Source organism: Ursus americanus, chromosome 2, assembly GCF_024610735.1.
Source record: "Ursus americanus isolate L20-20 chromosome 2, mUrsAme1.1.p, whole genome shotgun sequence".
Lineage (NCBI taxonomy): Eukaryota > Metazoa > Chordata > Mammalia > Carnivora > Ursidae > Ursus > Ursus americanus.
In genome coordinates, this window is record NC_142128.1 from 16,428,298 (window position 1) to 16,446,349 (window position 18,052).

An 18,052-nucleotide genomic window follows, 5' to 3' on the forward strand; every position below is an offset into this window, starting at 1 on the left:
CCCCCCCGAGCCCCTAGCAACCATTCATCTGCTTGGTGTCTCTCTAGATTCACCTGTTCTGGATACTTCGTATACACAGAATCATAAAATATGCAGCCCTGCATATCTAGTTCCTTGCACTCAACAATGTTTTCAAGGTTCAGTGTCACCTGGGTGGCTCAGTCGGTGAAGCGTCTGCCTTCGGCTCCAGTCATGATCTCAGGGTCCTGGGATCGAGCCCTGTGTTGGGCTCCCTGTTCAGTGCGGAGTCTGCTTCTCCCTCTCCCTCTTCTCCTCCCCTCCCCTCCCCTTTGTGTTCTCTCTCTCTCGAATAAATAAAATCTTAAAAAAAAAACCCACCCAACCCCAAAACAATGTTTTCCAGGTTCATCCATGTTATATAGCACCGATCAGCAAAGTATTCCTTTTTTTTTTTAAGATTTTTATTTATTTATGTGACAGAGAGACAGCCAGCGAGAGAGGGAACACAGCAGGGGGAGTGGGAGAGGAAGAAGCAGGCTCCCAGCGGAGGAGCCTGATGTGGGGCTCGATCCCATAACACCGGGATCACGCCCTGAGCCAAAGGCAGATGCTTTAACGACTGCGCTACCCAGGCGCCCCAGCAAAGTATTCCTTTTTATGGCTTAATGCTATTCCATTGTACGGATACACACATTTTGTTTATCTGCTCATTCCTTGACGGACGTTTGAGTTGTTTCCACTTTTTGGCTGTTACGAAGAGTGCTGCTGTGAGCATCTGTGTGCACGTTTTTGTGTGGACATATGTTCTCATTTCTCTTGGGTGCAGACCTGGAATTGCTGGGTCACAGGTGGTCCTATGTTTCACTTTTTGAGGAACTACCCAATTGTTTTCTGTAGTGGCTGTAGCATTTTACATTCCCACCAGCAGCGTATGACGGTTGCGATCTCTCCACATCCTCACCAACGCTGGTTACGCTCAGGTTTTTACAAAGTATTATTATTATAACTGTCCCTGGGGGTGCGAAGTGGGATCTCACTGGGGTTTTGATTTGCATATCCCTCACGGCCAATGATGTTGAGCATCTTTTCAGGTGTTTGTTGGCCATCTATAGATTTCTCTGGAGAAATGTCCAAGTTCTTTGCCCATTTTTTATTTATTTTTATTTTTTAAAAAGATTTTATTTATTTATTCTACAGAGATAGAGACAGCCAGCGAGAGAGGGAACACAAGCAGGGGGAGTGGGAGAGGAAGAAGCAGGCTCCCAGCAGAGGAGCCCGATGTGGGGCTCGATCCCATAACACCGGTATCATGCCCTGAGCCGAAGGCAGATGCTTAACCACTCTGCCACCCAGGCGTCCCTCTTTGCCCATTTTTTAATTGGGTTGCTTGTGTTTATTGTTGAGTTGTTACAGTTTTTTTTTTTTTTAAAGTCTTATTTATTTAAGTCATCTCCACACCCGACGTGGGGCTCGAACTCACAACCCTGAGATCAAGAGTTGGATGCTCTTCCAACTGAGCCAGCCAGGCGCCCCAGGAACAAGCAATTTCTATTTCTCACACTGACATTGAGTTTTCTTCTCAGATATGTTTCTTTCCATGAAGAAAAATGCACTGAGCTGAAGAAAAATATCAAATAACACGATAGAGGGTACCCCCATGTGGCCAAGATGGCAAGTAAAAGATAGGAATCCCTGCAGTCAGACTGTGACCGAAGGGAAGGGCAGTTCTCCAGGAGACAATGTCGTCTGGGAAGGAAGGGGTAGGATTGAGCGGGATTCTGAAGGAGGGAAGCCCCAGGCCCACAGTCAAAAACCCAAGCCCCACAGATCCCAGGTTCTCACAGTTTCTCTGTGACCTGAACATGTTACCTGTCTGAAGTCCCGTTCCCTCCGGAGTAAAGAAAGGGTGAGGGTGACCGCCTTGTACCAAGAGACACAAATGCCTTAATGTGAATGAAAGTATATATTCAATGGGGGTGAGTATCAGGGCCTAGACTGAAGTTGGCTGGCGTTTGAACAGGACCCCGAAGACAGACAAGACTCCCTGTGTGGAGAGGAGAAGGAGGAGCATTCTTTCTAGAGAAGGTGAAGGGAGCCACGCTCGCTCGGTGAAAGGCCTGAGAAGCAGGACAGTCCTAGGTTGGGGACAGATGGGGGAGGAGCCTGTGGCACTGCGTGACAATGGGGATTACCTTGGGGGACACTGAGCAGAGAGGCAGAAAGGCTGCTTTCATACAGGCCGTGTGCTCTGGTGTTTTCACTTCTCCAGCCACAAGTCTAGGGGCCCTGGGGGGTGGCAACGGTGGGACCAGGCTTCAGGTGTCTGGGAGCTTACTGATTTTTTTTTTTTTAAGTCTCGTAACTGTGTGTGACAATATAATCCTCTCTTCCATCTGTCTTCAATCTCCTGTCCCGTGCTCAGGCCGCAGTACAGCATCTGTTCCAGGGGGAATGGGGACCTCTCTCGAAGGTTAGTCCACGTGTCACATATGGGTAGGAAATCCGTTGAACGTGATTTAATGTGACTTGGACCAGGACAAACCTGAAAAGGAAATCAACGTGTTGTTTTAACCCACGATCTCCACTCCAACCTTACACTCTAAATATTTACCGTTTAAAAAGTGACTTTCACCAACTGGAAATCATCACACAGAACCAAAGATTCCAAAGTTAAGCCTTCCTCTTACCTCAGATCCTCAGCCCTCCTCCCCAGAGGCCACTGTCCTTTCCAGACACTTATGTATCCTCCCCAAAGAGTCACATCTACAGAAAAGTGTTCCATATGGTCAGACCCTTATTGTTGAGAACATTCGATCTGACGTGTGGTTTTGCAGATGGGGTGACTGAGGCCCAGAAACGTGATGACCACAGCTAGTTCAGTCCACACCTTCATGCAAATGCTTGGTAACAAAACATTATGCATCTATTTTATTGACTTTTATGTTTTATTAAAAAAATTTTTTTAAGTAGACTCCCTGCCGAATGTGGAGCTTAAACTCATGACCCTGAGATCAAGTGTCCCATGCTCTACCAACTGAGCCAGCCAGGAGCCCTGTATTTACTTTTATTTTTATTTAAATTATACATATCTGCATTTACTTAATATATAAATTTACTTTATTTACCCAATTATATATGAGCTTTTTCTTTTCTTTTCTTTATTTATTTGACAGAGAGAGAGAGCGAGAGAGAGAGCACAAGCAGAGGGAGCGGCAGGCAGAGGAAGAGGGAGAAGCAGGCTCCTCACTGAGCTGGGAGCCCCCATGCAATGTGGGGCTCAGTCCCAGGACCCTGGAATCGACCTGAATTGAAGGCAGATGCTTAACTGACTGAGCCACCCAGGCGCCCCGTGGCTTTCTATACCTTAGTCAAAGTTATTGTCAAAATATAAACAGAGAAAAGTTCTTAATTTTCAAAAATTAAAAAAAAAGCCCCAAACACACTTCTCTGTTGATGATGAGGAAGGAGGAGGTGTTCTAAGGGTGAACACACTAGAGCTTTTTGGAAGAAACATGCGGGACCAGACAGGTGGGAAGAAACCAAGGGGGCTAGAGGCCAGAGAACCCGTCAGAAAGTCACTGCGGTCATTCAGGGATAGAACCGGGGGTGATGGTGGCCCGGGGCAGGGCGACAGAAGGGCTGGGCAGACTGGGCAGGGGTGTCATAGAACTGAGGACCTACTGACAAACGGGGTGCAGAGGAGGGCCCTTCAGGCCTTGGGGAGCAGGATGACTAAGTATCACGGAGAGAAATGGAGTTGGTGAACCTGGATGACCGTGACATGGACAGGTCTGTTAGGCAAATGCACAGAAAGAACAAGGCCTCAAGGACAGGGGCAAGGCTAAGCCGCCGACACGGAAGGCTTTTTGGAACTAACCACAAGGAGCAGGAAATGTTTGAGGAAGAGAATGTAAGGGAAGGACATGGCTCTGAGCCTTAGGGACACGGTGGCTAGGAGGCACCAGGAGGACAGGACTCGATGTGAGAAGTCTTAGGGAGCCATTGTGGGTTCTTGAGCAGAGGAGTGACTGATCCTGGACTCTCAGAGGCAGAAGGGATCTCCCAGCCCTGGGCCCCTGCTCTTGTTCCACATTTGAGGACCACATCCCTAAAAAGCAGCCCCTCATACACCCCGTGGGCATGACCATCTCCAGGGAAGAAGGTCCATCCTGTCCTGCTGATACCAGCGGCACCCCCCCCCCCCCCCGTCCCTGCCTGCAGGTAGGCAGCTGTCCTTGCGAGAAAGCTCTTGCACCCTGCCTGAGCGAGTCCCCCTCCCCCCCCCCCAGAGCGGAGGGTTGGGAGTCTCAGGTCACAGCCCCAGGTCCTCCCAAGTTACACACTTCCCGTCCCTTTTGGGACACGGTTTCCAGCTTCCTGGCTCTCCCACCCACCGCCCACCGGGCTGAAGGCGGTGCGCTCTGGTGAGAAAGAATGAGGCAGCCCTGGCTAGAGCCCGTCCGCTCTGAATTCTCGTATCATCTCATTTACCCCTCCCGTCCCTTGGGGAACCAAGGCTCGTCCCCTTTCCAAAGAAGAAGCCAAATCTCCAAGAGGCAAAGTGAGTTGCCCAAGACCACACGGAGCAGTGAGGACAGAGCAGGGTCCGGACCAGGGTCCACCTCCTGCTCTCACACAGCCCGGGTCTCCGGATGCAAGGGCCTGTGTGCAGGGGCCCCATGGGAGGCTGCTGCGCGGCGGCCGAGATGGGCTGTCCGTGAAAGGCCAAGGGGGGACAGGCCTCATCTTTCCAGGAGCGTCTCCTTTCTGGCCACTGTGCCAGCTGACTGTGGGCAACAGGACAGCATGCTGTCGCCTACAATCAGAGCGGTCTTAGCTTCCCCAGGAGCAGGACAGGCAAACTGTTGCTGGAGAATGGCCTGGCCTGAGCAGGGGCACGCTGCCCTTGCCCACTCCTCTCTCCGGCTCCTGGAACACCATGAAGGAGAGGGGGCGGGGCTGAGCAGCTCACCCTCCGCCCCCGACACACGCGAGCCATTCTGAGAGTTGAGGTTAGAAGCCATGTGGCTCTCAGGGCAGCGTGTCTGGATTTCAAGCCAGCTTTGTCACTAGTTAGCTGTGTACAGGTGACTTACTCGTCACCTTACTTGTTGTGAAGGTCTGTGGAGCCCGTGGAATAGCGCCCGGCACTTAGTAAATACTCAATAAATGAAACTGCTCAGAAGACATCACCCTCATACTTGTTACCCTGAACCTGGGGGACACACCGAGGGGTACAGAATCAGTACCAACAGTGGATGATCACAGATATACCGAAACCACCTCCTAGCCTCAGGGCTGGGGAGACAACAGAGTGACGGGGACCGGCACCCTGGAAAGCCAGCGGCCTTGTAAGCAAGGAAGCTACTGCCCAGCCAGTGGTTGCCACGTGAAAATTTGGGTCTTGTTGCCACATCTTTGGATTTTCCAAAGAAGTGGGAAATTTGGATTTGTATGTGAAATGTACTGATTTTTAAAGGGGGCGATTGATTCAATTACACACACACCCACGCACCCACACAGACACCACCACCAGCACCACCAAAAAGGGTGTAGGCCAAATTAAACTCTTCTGTGAGCCTCCAGGGTGCAGTTTCTGCCCCGCACCCCCTGAATCAACCCCCTCCCCCACACTTACTGCCCCCAGGCCAGGTTAGGCTTTTGCTCAGGTACAGAGAGGAGACAGTAGTGAGGGCCAGATCGGCCTGCCCAGCACTCAGATCCCAAGTCCGCCTCTTCCTCACCTGTTCCTCAGAGTGAGGGGTGGACAGTGAGGGTGTCTGAACCATGAATGTGCTTATGTAGCCAGAGCCCAGCTTGGTCCCACTTTGCCACATCTGTCCAGCTTGGGGGTTGATCCAGAAACGATGGAGGCGGCAGGAGGAGGAGTTCATCCTCCGCACTGCGTGAACTGAGCACCTACCACATGTCAGTCTGTTCCAGGAGCTGGGGGGACAGCAGTGAGTCCAAGAGGCCAAGCCCCTCCCCCAGCAGCACGGACATTAAGGTGTGTGTGTGCACGCAAAGAAGACACGGGTACAGACAGATGGCAAACACGCAAATGTTCTGTCAGGGGTTGATGTGTGTTGCAGGGACGCAGGAAGACCAGGAGGTGCAAAGGCCCTGGGGTAGGAGTGAGGTGTCAAAGGTGATGGGAGCCAGAGATAAGACGGGGATGTGCCTGGCGGGGAAGGTGGGTGAAGGAGGCAGTACTGAGATGTGAGCAGGGGCAGGGTCTAGTGGGGCCATACTCTCTGCACCCCAAATGTAGGCCCAGAGGGGCTGCAGCCTCTTTAACAATTTCTGACATACAGTTTGTTCCTTCCCCCTCCTTCACATCCCCAGACAGATAACCCTGTACCTTCTCTTGTGACTCCTGTGTTTCTAATTTATATGCTATCAAACTTCTGGAGTTGTCGAGGGTAGAAAGCCCGATTCTTGTTCAGCTCTGGGGCCTCTCCACCACTGTGCTCCCCGCAGTGGCCAGGCTTCCACAGACAAATGTGTGCAATGGAAAAAATGACCTGGCTTTAAGCACGTTACCTCACTTCTCACAGCTCAGTTTCCTCTCCTGTAAAACGGGGATAATCACGGATTGTGGTGAGGAGGAATGAGATAAAGGCTGTAGGATTGGGAGCCCAGGTAATCTGGGCCTTGGGAGGCCACCAGCGTTCTCAGGATTTTAAAGGTGTCTGCTGCTATGAGCCAGGTACCTCTGAGCTGCTGGGAGAGGCCCTCCGTGTTCAGGGACACCCCCCCCCCCCACACACACTGACTTCCCTCCTGCCACCATGGCCGCTCTGAGGGGAGCTACTGGGGGGAGAAGCATGCTACAAATCCCTCCGGGCTGCGCGCAGCCCCTAGGCCCAAACTCTCGTTGCCGTGGCTTATTATTTCATTTAAGCCAGTTTTAGTCAGTAGGATGTTCTCTCTCCGCATCTGCCCAGCCGGTCCCCGCTCCCACCCCACAGCCCAGGCATCTGAGCCCCATCCCTGGGTCTGAGTCCCAACAAAGGCAGGCCCCGGGTGACAAGCAGCCACCAAATCCGAGATCCGGCTTTTGGAGAGCGGCTGGCCGAGCCCCTTTGAGATGGAGAGTGGTCAGCCATCCAGAGACCCCTCACTGGCATCTGGGCTTCCCCCGAGGACCCGCTCCCGCCGCAGACCGAGAGAGGGGCGTCTCAGCCACCTCCCCGCTCCCCGTCCTCTTTTTTTCCCAGGCTGCGGGAGGCAAAGGGTTAAATCCCATAGAGCTGATGCTCTGACTCCAGGCTAGAGGGGCCCGGGAAGCTGGGGTCACTTCCTGCTCCGTCCCAGTCACCCTGAACTGGTCCCCGGGTCCTCAGCCTGGGATCACCCCTTGAGAAGGACCCCAGAGTCCTCGACGTCCAGCCCGCCCCCCTGAGGCAGGGCATTCAAGGGGTTAAGTCCCCTGGGGCTGGATTCTGCCTTCCGGCCTTCCCCAGACCCCAGAGCCGTGAGTTGGGGACGCCTGGGTTCCTGGGGGGTGGCCCGGAGGGCCCGGGACGGCCACCGGGAACAATGGGGCGCGGGAGGCGGGGGCGCGCGGGCCTGCGCCCCCTCCCCGCCCCGGGCGCCGGTGGGGTGGGGGCCGGGCAGGGGCCGCGAGGGGCCGAGGATTCTGGGAAGAGCGCGAGGGTCTGGCTGTGGGGGAGGGGAGGGAGGGCGTGAGCATTCTGGGAAGAGGGAATTGGGCCGCCGGCGGGGCCGGGGCGCCGCGGAGCGCCGGAATCCTGGGGGCCCCGCGGGCGGGGGAGGCCGGGATGCGGGGCTCCGGCCCGGGCTCCGGAAGAGGGTCGCGGGGACCGGCCCGAGCAGAAGTCCAGGGTCTGCGCTGGTGCGGGCGTGGGGGGTGCGGTGGGCGCCGGGGCCGGGGCCGGGGCGGCTGCATTCCCGCAGCTGCCTCCATGTCAGGGTCACCCTGGGCCGCTCTCCACACCTCTCTGCGAGGCAGCCTCCTCCTCCTGTCCTTCCCTCCCTCCGTCCCTCCGTCCCTCCGTCCCTCCGCAGTGGGGGGCCGGCCCGGGGTCCAAGGCCGGTGCCCCGGGGCCTGGGCCTGGGTGGGCTCCCAGCACTTCTTGCCTCCCTCGGTGTTCCCACTTTCCTACTCCATGGCGGCCTTGGCTTTAACCCTTTCCCTCCTGCTTGGGACCGCTGAGCTTCAATTTCTCGGGACGATCAAGGTACAGAAGCTCTTACCTGTCTTAGGCAAGCCCAGCAGGCCTCTTAAGAATAGGCGGCCCCCAGCTTGGCGGAGGCCCCTGCCCCCACGGCTCCAAAGACACTTAGAGATGGGGGAGGGGGCATTTCATGGCCTAAGGAGCTGCGGAGATGAAGAAATTAATTTACTTCCCAAAATCCAAGTCCTGTCTCTCCTACCGCTATTTGGCAGGGTTCAGCTCGCTGCTGCTTCACTTTGCCTCCCAGCCACCTCCTCGTGAGTCTTTGCCATGTCTTCCGGCACCACTGCCCCCATACACGCAGTGCCCCTCCCACGCAGCCACTGGAAGCCCGGACCCCCCCCCCCCCAGGGGCTCTGTTAAGGCTCTAAACTCGGTGGGAACCTAGAATATAGCTCCTGAGGCCTTATTCCCTCAAGCTGGAATTCTATCACCCTTTTTGGAGTGATAGCTGGCTAGCTAGGTTTTACCAGGAGGCCACTCTGAACTCCTGTTCCTTTGGTGCCAACCCCTTGCAAACTGACCTTTAAAGGCATTGGGCCAGGCAGGTTTTCCAGGAACGAGGGGCATCTCACTCATTCACCCCCATTCATTCAACAAAATGTATAAGGCACCTCTTATGTGTCAGGCACCGTCCTAGGCACGGGATACAGCAACAGCAAAACAGAACCGAATAGAAGAAGGGGTGCCAGGAGGGGAGTGTGAATGGGGGGCTTCAGTGGGGAGTACTGGTTTGAGGTCATCCGCGCAGACTGTCAGGCCTAATCACTGGATCCGACAAGCCAAGGAGAGCGGGTGGTCCTGGGAATGTTGCCGTCTCATGGCTGGCAGGTTCTGTCTGAGCTTTCCTCATCACCCGTCTCCTGCCAGCAGGCCACATTTACGAGTTTCACGTGACTCCCAAGGTCATCTCCCTCGCAGAGGCTGGGGCGAGCCAGACCCAGAACCTTGCATTTCTGGTCTTGGCTCTGCTACTTCCCAGCCTGTGACCTTGGAGCAATCTCCTTGAGTGTTGATTTCCTGATCTGTAAAATGGACAGCCTGACTCCTGGGTCGCCTCGCAGGCCTGGGGGAGGATGGGGAGAGATAAGGAGGACGGCGCAGCACCGAGTCAGCGGCTGGACGGCATCCACACATTTCCCCCTTGTCCCTTTTCCTTTTCATTTCCGCTCAAGGTCGCCTCTGCAGAAGCCTCCCCATGGCTTCAAACTGCCCCCCCCCCCCACCTCTGGCTTGAAATTCTTTCTGTGCTTGGATAACGGGAAAGTGCCCCAGTCCTTTTGGAGGGCCCCCATCCCCTCAGGGAAATCTGATTGCTTTCGTGCTTGCTTTTCTTTCTTTTCTTTTCTTTTTCTTTCTTTCTTTCTTTCTTTCTTTCTTTCTTTCTTTCTTTCTTTCTTTCTTTTCTTTCTTCCTTCCTTCCTTTCCTTCCTTCCTTCCTTTCCTTTCTTTCTTCTTCTTCTTCTTTTTTTTTTTTTTTAACTCTTCAAGTGTTCCGGGCTGTCAGTTCTCTGGGCTCATAAGGAAAGTTTATTGGTCCCAATTAGCAGCCCCATTAAGGAGGAAAATTAGAGTCTTAATGAGCTTCCTCTGATTAGCAAAATAACAGGTTTCCCAGCCTCTGGGCATCAGAGGGGTGGGGTGAGAGCCTCCTTCCCCGTGGGTGTCAGATACTTCTGTAGCCCCCAGTCTGGGTTCAAAGGGTTATGACTGATGAGCTTTTAATTACACTCTTAAATTCACCTGCTGGCTTAGTTGTGATCTTAAGGTCTGGAGCAGGAACCAGGCCTGCAGGGGTCGGGGGGCCACGGTGAGAACTGCTGCCCAGAAAAATGGGGAGGTGGGAAACTGAAGTTCGCCTGGGGCCGGCAGGTGAAGGAGTGGGGCTTGGGGAGTAAAGAAACACGCAGATCAGCTCCGATTGTGTGTCCCTCTCTCCTCTCCCCCCCCCCCCCCGCCCCCGCCTCTCCCAGGGTCCCTGGAACGCTGGGCAGACCTGAGCTCTGGGATGGAGCCTGAGGCCGCGCTGTGGGGCCCAGATCTGCAGGGTCCTGAACAGAGCCCCAACGATGCTCGTAGAGGTGAGGGGCACAAGAAGGGACTGCAGTCCTGACAAGACAGTGGCCCCACTTCAGGGAGGGGCCCAGACTCTGGGGGACACCCAGGGGAGGGAAGAGAGACCCGACCCCGTGTTCTGAAAGGAGATGGGGGCTGGAGACTCCCTTTCTCTCTGTAGGTGCCGAGAGTGGGAACGAAGAGGAGAGCCCTCAGCAGGAAAGTTCTGGGGAGGAGATCATCTTGGGAGATCCAGCTCAGAGTCCAGAATTCAAGGACCCAGCAGAGATGCCCCTGGAGAGACCCTCCCAGGATCCCTCCGTCCCTCAGGACTCCCCAACCCCTCTGGGTCACCCCAGCCCCTTGGACCACCAGGCCCCTCTGGATCCCCCCGCCCCCGAGGTAGTCCCTTCCCCGTCCGACTGGACCAAGGCCTGTGAGGCCAGCTGGCAGTGGGGGACCCTGACCACGTGGAACAGCCCCCCGGTGGTCCCGGCCAGCGAGCCCAGCCTGCGGGAGCTGGTGCAGGGCCGCCCTTCGGGGGCGGAGAAGCCCTACATCTGCAACGAGTGCGGCAAGAGCTTCAGCCAGTGGTCCAAGCTGCTGCGGCACCAGCGCATCCACACGGGCGAGCGGCCCAACACCTGCTCGGAGTGCGGCAAGAGCTTCACGCAGAGCTCGCACCTGGTGCAGCACCAGCGCACGCACACGGGCGAGAAGCCCTACAAGTGCCCCGACTGCGGCAAGTGCTTCAGCTGGAGCTCCAACCTGGTGCAGCACCAGCGCACGCACACGGGCGAGAAGCCGTACAAGTGCACGGAGTGCGAGAAGGCCTTCACCCAGAGCACCAACCTCATCAAGCACCAGCGCTCGCACACGGGCGAGAAGCCGTACAAGTGCGGCGAGTGCCGGCGGGCCTTCTACCGCAGCTCGGACCTCATCCAGCACCAGGCCACGCACACGGGCGAGAAGCCCTACAAGTGCCCCGAGTGCGGCAAGCGCTTCGGCCAGAACCACAACCTCCTCAAGCACCAGAAGATCCACGCCGGCGAGAAGCCGTACCGCTGCACCGAGTGCGGCAAGAGCTTCATCCAGAGCTCCGAGCTGACCCAGCACCAGCGCACGCACACCGGCGAGAAGCCCTACGAGTGCCTGGAGTGCGGCAAGAGCTTCGGCCACAGCTCCACGCTCATCAAGCACCAGCGGACTCACCTGCGCGAGGACCCGTTCAAGTGCCCGGTGTGCGGCAAGACCTTCACGCTGAGCGCCACGCTGCTGCGGCACCAGCGCACGCACACGGGCGAGCGGCCCTACAAGTGCCCCGAGTGCGGCAAGAGCTTCAGCGTCAGCTCCAACCTCATCAACCACCAGCGCATCCACCGCGGCGAGCGGCCCTACATCTGCGCCGACTGCGGCAAGAGCTTCATCATGAGCTCCACCCTCATACGCCACCAGCGCATCCACACGGGCGAGAAGCCCTACAAGTGCTCCGACTGCGGCAAGAGCTTCATCCGCAGCTCCCACCTCATCCAGCACCGGCGCACGCACACGGGCGAGAAGCCCTACAAGTGCCCCGAGTGCGGCAAGAGCTTCAGCCAGAGCTCCAACCTCATCACGCACGTACGCACGCACATGGATGAGAACCTGTTCGTGTGCTCCGACTGCGGGAAGGCCTTCCTGGAGGCGCACGAGCTGGAGCAGCACCGGGTGGTCCACGAAAGGGGCAAGACGCCGGCCCGCAGAGCTCAGGGCGACACCCTGCTGGGGCTGGGCGACCCTGCCCTGCTGACGCCCCCGCCGGGAGCCAAACCACACAAGTGTCTTGTCTGCGGCAAGGGCTTCAACGACGAGGGCATCTTTATGCAGCATCAGCGGATCCACATCGGGGAGAACCCCTACAAAAACGCAGATGGCCTCATCGCACACCCAGCCCCCAAGGCGCCCCAGTTCCGACCCCCCCGGCTCCCTTTCGGAGGCAATTCCTACCCAGGTGCTGCCGAGGGCAGAGCTGAACCCCCGGGACAGCCCTTTAAAGTGCCCGAGGGGCAGGAGAGCTTCAGCCAAAGGCTGGGCCTGCTCTCTTCCAAGTCCTACATCTGTTCCCACTGTGGAGAAAGTTTTCTGGATCGCGCCGTGCTCCTCCAACATCAGCTCAGCCATGGCAACGAAAAGCCCTTTCTCTTCCCTGATTATAGGATTGGTCTAGGGGAAGGGGCCGGGCCCAGTCCCTTCCTAAGTGGCAAGCCCTTTAAATGCCCTGAATGCAAAAAAAGCTTTGGCCTCAGCTCTGAGCTGCTGCTGCACCAGAAAGTCCATGCAGGTGGGAAACCCCAGAAGAGTCCGGAGCTGGGGAAGAGCTCTTCTGTCCTCCTGGAGCACCTCAGGAGCCCCCTGGGGGCCAGGCCCTACAGCTGCTCAGATTGCGGGGCCTCCTTTCTTGATCGCCTGGCCCTCGCCCGGCACCAGGAGACCCACACCCAGGAAAAGTCCCCCACGCCTGAGGACCCCCCTCCAGAACCAGCCACCCTGTCCACAAGCCAGGAAGGTGAGGGAGAGGCCCCCACGCCCACGGGGAGCAGCAGCCAGGGGGACGGGGAAAACCCCAAGACCCTCTTGGAGGAAAAGCCCTATTTGTGCCCTGAGTGTGGAGACGGCTTCACGGAAGTCGCAGCTCTCCTCCTCCACCGGAGCTGCCACCCAGGGGTCACCTTGTGAAATGGGTCTGGAGACCAGGGGCCTCTGTCCTGAGAGGAACACTGGATCCTCCCAGAAATCACGTGGGGAAAGGAGGAAAACCCTATCAGGTTGTAGAGAAGCAGAGGATTAAGAACCCTGGGTAAAAATAGTGCTTTTACAACAGTGATGAGAAACCCTATAAAATTGTTGGTGGGAGCCCCTTAATAAGGCAGTAGAGAAAAACTGTTGGGTTAGAAACCCTATAAATATGTAGGAAAAAAAAAAAGCCCTTTAAGTCTGTAGCAGAAAAACCCTATAAACCATAGTGGATAAAAGCCCTATTAATTGTAGGAAGAGGTCCCAATACGTCTCTAGACAACCCTATAAAACTGTATCAAAATCCTTGTGAAACTATAGGGTCGGGGAAGCGCAGGGAATCCAATGGCATTGACCTCAGAAGGTGCAGACGAGCCTCCCATGAACTTGTTCCGCAGTGTTCTCTCCCCCTGCAGTTCGAGAGAGCCTCCCTCCCAGAAGTCCTGGACAGTGACGCTGAGGAAAACGCTCAGCTGGGGGCTAGTGTGGGGAGAGGCGAAAAATAAGTGATGAGGAGCCCCCAGGCCCACAGAGAAGAAACGGCCCAGGGAACTAGGAAGAGAAAGTTCAGCTCACTGCCCTGGGGGTTCCTGGGGGGATGAGGCCGATCTTAGGTGATTGCGTGTTAGAGGAAGAGGCCCACGGAATTCCTTATGAGGAAGAACCCAAAAATGGGGAAGGAAAAAAAAAAGTGATGTCCAGCCTTCTTAAAGGCTGAAGTTTGGGGTGCATAGAAACTTTAAAGAGTACTGGGAAGCCACCACAAAAAAATTAGGGGGAAGGGAGGGATTTCTGTTAGAGTGCTTTGAGGAAAGCAAAGCAAGGTGAAGCCGTGTCCGGATGGAACCCAGCAAACTCGGGGCTGCCCAGTCCTCCCCGTTTCCGGGAGCTTGTTAAGCTTCAAGTGCAAGCAGATCCCAGCTCAGGCCGCCAGGGCTCCCCCCAGCCAGGCAGGATGGGGGACTTCTACTCTGAGAGGCCTCCAGGGGTGGAGGGTCCCTCCTGCCCATTCTCAGGTCTCACTGTCAGGAGGTGTCTCCTGCTATCTAACTGCCACCAGTCTCGCTGCCGTGGCAGCTCACTTCCTCGAATTCTGTCCTCAGTGGAGAGGGGGACCCGCTGCTAGTCGACCTCCAAAGAATAAAGCCCTTCAGAGACTCGAGGCCTGTGTGTGGTTAAATCCTCCCTAGACTTCTCTTCTCCAAGTCAACGAGAGCCACACGTGGGTTCTCTGTGGCAACGAGGGACAGCAAGTCGACAGGATAGAGCGCTCTGATTAGCCAGCAACCTGCTTTTAGACCTCACTCTTTCATCTGAGCTGTTAGCCAGGCTGCTGGCAGGATGAGCCAGCCGGCACGTAGTGCTGGGTGTCCCGACACCCCACAGACTGGGCCGTGGGTCCCTGAAGAGCATCTGGAGGCCTGACCACCTTCCTCACCCTGGTACTTGGAGCGCTCTGAGGTGTGACGACCCAGCCCGATCGTGGCCTTGGGAGGGGACAGATCCCACCCACTTGGCTCCTCTCCTCCTTAGCCAGAAACTTTCAGAGGGAAATGGAAGGATGAGAAACCCACTCCCCTGCCAGGTCCATCTCCTGTCCTCACACACCACACGGTAACACTCTTTCATTAGCCCAGCCAAACCCGCTAACATGACTGGGTGTGTGTGGCAGGGGGGAGAGAGACTGCTGCCCTAGGAAATGGCTGACTGGAAATTCTAGACACATCTGTAACAAGAACCCCCACCCCCTAGCCCGGGAGACCCTTAAAGGAGGAGAGGACTCTGTCCAGTGCTGGGTCCAAAGGAAGTGCCCACGGACCCCACGTGGGCCTGGAGTCAGAGAACTGAGATGCCAGGTGAGGGGACCCCTCAGGAGTCACGTGCCTGGAGAGGGCGACCCAGATTCCTCCAAGCTGCGGAAGAGACCTCTTAATTTCATGACCTAAAAGCTCGAAAGGTGAAAGCTCGTCACCCTTCATCTCTCCTGCCCCCAAAGGGATGACCGTAAATTCAAAGGATCAAAATCTAGAACACTGTAAGAGGAAAAGCCCAGGCCTGCTGGGGAGAAGGAAAAGGCAGGCCTCGGATAATTGTGGGGAGACCCTCGTGACCGTCTGCATAACACCCCACCCCACCCAAGTGCCAGGTCAGACAGCACTACTGAGAGGGGAGAAGGAGCCTGCCTGCCGAATCTCTACCGACAGAAGCATCAGCAGAGGGGTGTCCCTATGAGACTGAGGAAGAGGAGACAGCCCTCCAAGTCAAAGCAGATTTTTTCTAAGATGGTAGTAGAAAGAAACCAGTTGTAGAGACAAACCCCTTTAAAGCTAGAAACAGCTCCCCTCGGAAACAGGTCTGAGGAATCTTGTCTTCAGAAGAGTCCTGGAGAGCAGCCTTTGGGGCTCGGGGGCCAGTCCGGGGCAGGGAGGGGGGAGGTGGCCAGTGTGGTCAAAGGCCAGCCGTCGGCCTACTGAGGACTAGGGTGTAGCCCGTGTAGTAGGATGCTCGCATGTGTAGGGATGAGTGAGGGCCAGCGGTCTTGGCTCTGGTACTGAATGGATGATGTGGACATGATCGGTTGGGGTCTGGGGTTTCGTAGCAGCAAAGGGGCAGAATCAGAGACCTTTGGGGCATGACCTGTCCTCTCTTGCCCACCTCCCCAAACTACTTTACCCAGGTGCTTCCCTCCCAGAGCGACCTCCATTTTGGAGGAACCAGGGAGGGAGCTGGCTTGGGGAAGTGGCAGTGTCCAGAGTCCCTCTGACCAGATTAGGCAAAGGCCCAGGGGACGGTCATGGCACACGCCCACCAGAACTTAGTGCAGAAGGCACAGTGTAGCCAAACCCTCTTGTCCAGCCCCACACAGGCCTGACTTCAGAAGTGCCCTGGTGGAGGAGCCCACCAGACCGGTCACAGGGTCATTGGCGAAAGCAGAGGGGAGAGCAGACACTGATCTGAGCTTAGGGTGCAACTTGAAACTTCTGTGGCTATGGAGGTCACATGGGAACTTGATGAGTGGGCATGAATCCTGAATGGTGGGGAACCTTGAAACCATCACAGCCAAGAGGTGGGATTCCATGACACCTGCTCCCGAGGTGAGCAGCCCCCAGACTCCTTTGCCCCCATTATGGAAGCCCCGCTCAACGTGACTTGTCCCTGTGGAGAGAGGCCCCACTTTTGAGTGTTGTGTGTCAATAACAGTGTTGTGTCACCGGTGGTCATGTTGATTAGTTGAAGAGAATAAAGGGAATAAGATTTCCCAGGTGTTTTCTGTCTTCTCTTTCAAGCCTGGAGCAAGCTGAAGGAGCTTGTCCTCTCCCAGAGCCAGGGTCTGTGTGTCCCCTCAAAAGCTCAGCCGGGCCCAGGCTACCCTTGCACTCCTCACTCAGATGCCCTCAAATCCCCAAACAGTGCTTGTGGGTAGGACCCTGAGGGCTTATGGATTGTTAAAATCCACATCCTTGGGAGAAAGGGGGAGAAACATGCTGAGATGGCGGCAGAGCCAAGCAGGTCTTGACAGTGCCTGGCTTTTGCCACCAGCATGACATACTGACTGCCGGGTGGCTGTCTGGTGATTCTGGCACTGGCTGGCTCCGGTCCAGCTGTGCGGCCCCAGGGAGGCCTCTCCGACCACCCCACGGCTGCGTTCTCGCCAGACTGCCACAAGGGACAGCTCCGAAGATCTAGTTCCAAAAGCTGGTGGCACCTCCCTTGGTTCGCCTGGGGCCGTCAGCCCACCTCTGGACCGGAGCTTCCGAGACCCTGAGGAGGCATGGGTGGAGATCCTACCCCAGGAGGTAGCCCATAAGCCCTCATGGTGTGGAGAGGCTCAGAGAAGGGCAGTCACTTGCCCAAGGTGCACAGGAAGGCAATGAGGGAAACCAGAGCGGCCAGGGGCAGGCTCTGCACCTAACCAAACCTCTCCTCCCCCAGCACTGGGCCTGCCTGGGCCTGGCCTGGGCTCCACACTGTCTGGCCAGGCGGGGCTGCTCTTGCTGAATCCTCAATGCCAAGCTTGCCTCAGCGCCATCTCCTGGGCCCAGGCCTGGCCATGGCCCCCTGAACAGCCACTTGAGATCCACACTTGCTCTAACCTGTAGCCTGCGTCTGCCCCAGCCTGCGGGGAGCCTACTGCCCCGGCCAGGAAGCTTTCTCTCCACTTTCTCTGCACCCCTCTGACCTAGACTCCCAGGGCAGGCTCGCTATCTCTCCTTCCCCCTCCCCATCTGGAAAGCAGGGAGTGGGGTAGTAGGTAAGGGAGAAGGGACTTGCCTTTCACAGGGAGATGAGCAGGGAAGGCTATCCTGCGTTCTGCGTTTGCTGCCCTGGTCCCAGCGCAGAGGAGTCTTCGGTAAAGTGAGGGGACTTCAGGGAAAGAACAGGCATTGGAGCACAGTGATTGGTTCAGACTTAGCGGAAAGGGCTGTGGACCCAGACATGATGCCTGGCACAGCAGAGAGTCAGGAGACTGGCACAGCAGAGAGTCAGGAGACTGGCTGGAGGAAGTGACCTGAGGCAGAAGGCAGGGCCCAGAGGTGCGGTGGGGGATAGAAAGCACGTAACGTTACACGGGGTGGGTGGTAGAGCATTGAGTAGAGATTGAGGTAAGCTAGATCACAGAAGGCAGAGTGTGGAGCATCTTGTCTGGGGAACTTGGGAAGAGAGCACCATTGGGAGGAGAGTGACGACCTGGCCCTCTCCCCCCGCCCCCATGGTGGTGTTTTTGTAGGTCTGGAATTCAGGAAGGAGAACTGGACTAGAGGACTGGATCTTAGCAGCTTAGCCGTGGCCGAAGCCTGGATAAAGGCACAGGGAGAGTAGTGAAGAAAGAAGAGGGTGTAGTTTAGGGCCAACAGCAGATAGTATGAGAACAATCAGGAGAGTGTAGCACCATGGTCCCAGGAAGTTTTAAAGAGAGTGATCAATGTCAAATGTTCCACTGGACTCTGTGGCCAGTCACGCAGTAGCCCCGGTTCTGGCTAAAACAGGCACCTTCACCATGAGGCCAGCATCTGCTCACCCATGAGGCCAGCGAAGGTCAGGGTTGGTCCAGGAGGAACTTC

At 56.3% G+C, this 18,052-nt stretch overlaps 1 protein-coding gene and 1 long non-coding RNA gene across 5 annotated transcripts; one reads left to right on the forward strand and one right to left on the reverse strand.

Annotated features, from left to right (window-relative positions):
- Window positions 1–2,366: 2,366 nt before the first annotated feature.
- On the reverse strand, window positions 2,367–10,013 carry LOC123784659 (uncharacterized). Its single transcript, XR_006777529.2, has 3 exons — window positions 8,687–10,013; window positions 8,182–8,305; window positions 2,367–2,503 (listed from the first exon to the last, which is right to left on the reverse strand). It is a non-coding gene; the product is annotated as an uncharacterized LOC123784659 (long non-coding RNA).
- ZNF629 (zinc finger protein 629) lies at window positions 7,243–16,248 on the forward strand. 4 transcript variants are annotated; one of them, XM_045786023.2, is made up of 3 exons: window positions 7,243–7,438; window positions 10,136–10,243; window positions 10,399–16,248. In XM_045786023.2, exons 2-3 carry the CDS (start codon window positions 10,171–10,173, stop codon window positions 12,930–12,932), a joined length of 2,607 nt encoding a protein of 868 aa, XP_045641979.2. In that variant the 5' UTR covers window positions 7,243–7,438; window positions 10,136–10,170; the 3' UTR covers window positions 12,933–16,248. The 4 variants fall into 4 exon arrangements, with proteins under 4 accessions (XP_045641979.2, XP_045641981.2, XP_045641978.2 ...); XM_045786025.2 differs by lacking the exon at window positions 7,243–7,438 and adding an exon at window positions 7,610–7,819; XM_045786022.2 differs by lacking the exon at window positions 7,243–7,438 and adding an exon at window positions 7,610–7,809.
- Window positions 16,249–18,052: the final 1,804 nt, after the last annotated feature.

Bases quoted from the DNA above. Each gene is read 5' to 3' on its own strand.
- ZNF629 (XM_045786022.2), top strand. From the start codon at position 7,746: ATGCGGGGCTCCGGCCCGGGCTCCGGAAGAGGGTCGCGGGGACCGGCC. The intron at 7,810-10,135 runs GTCTGCGCTGGT...CGCCTCTCCCAG, and splicing joins GGCCCGAGCAGAAGTCCAGG to GGTCCCTGGAACGCTGGGCA. The intron at 10,244-10,398 runs GTGAGGGGCACA...TTCTCTCTGTAG, and splicing joins CCCCAACGATGCTCGTAGAG to GTGCCGAGAGTGGGAACGAA.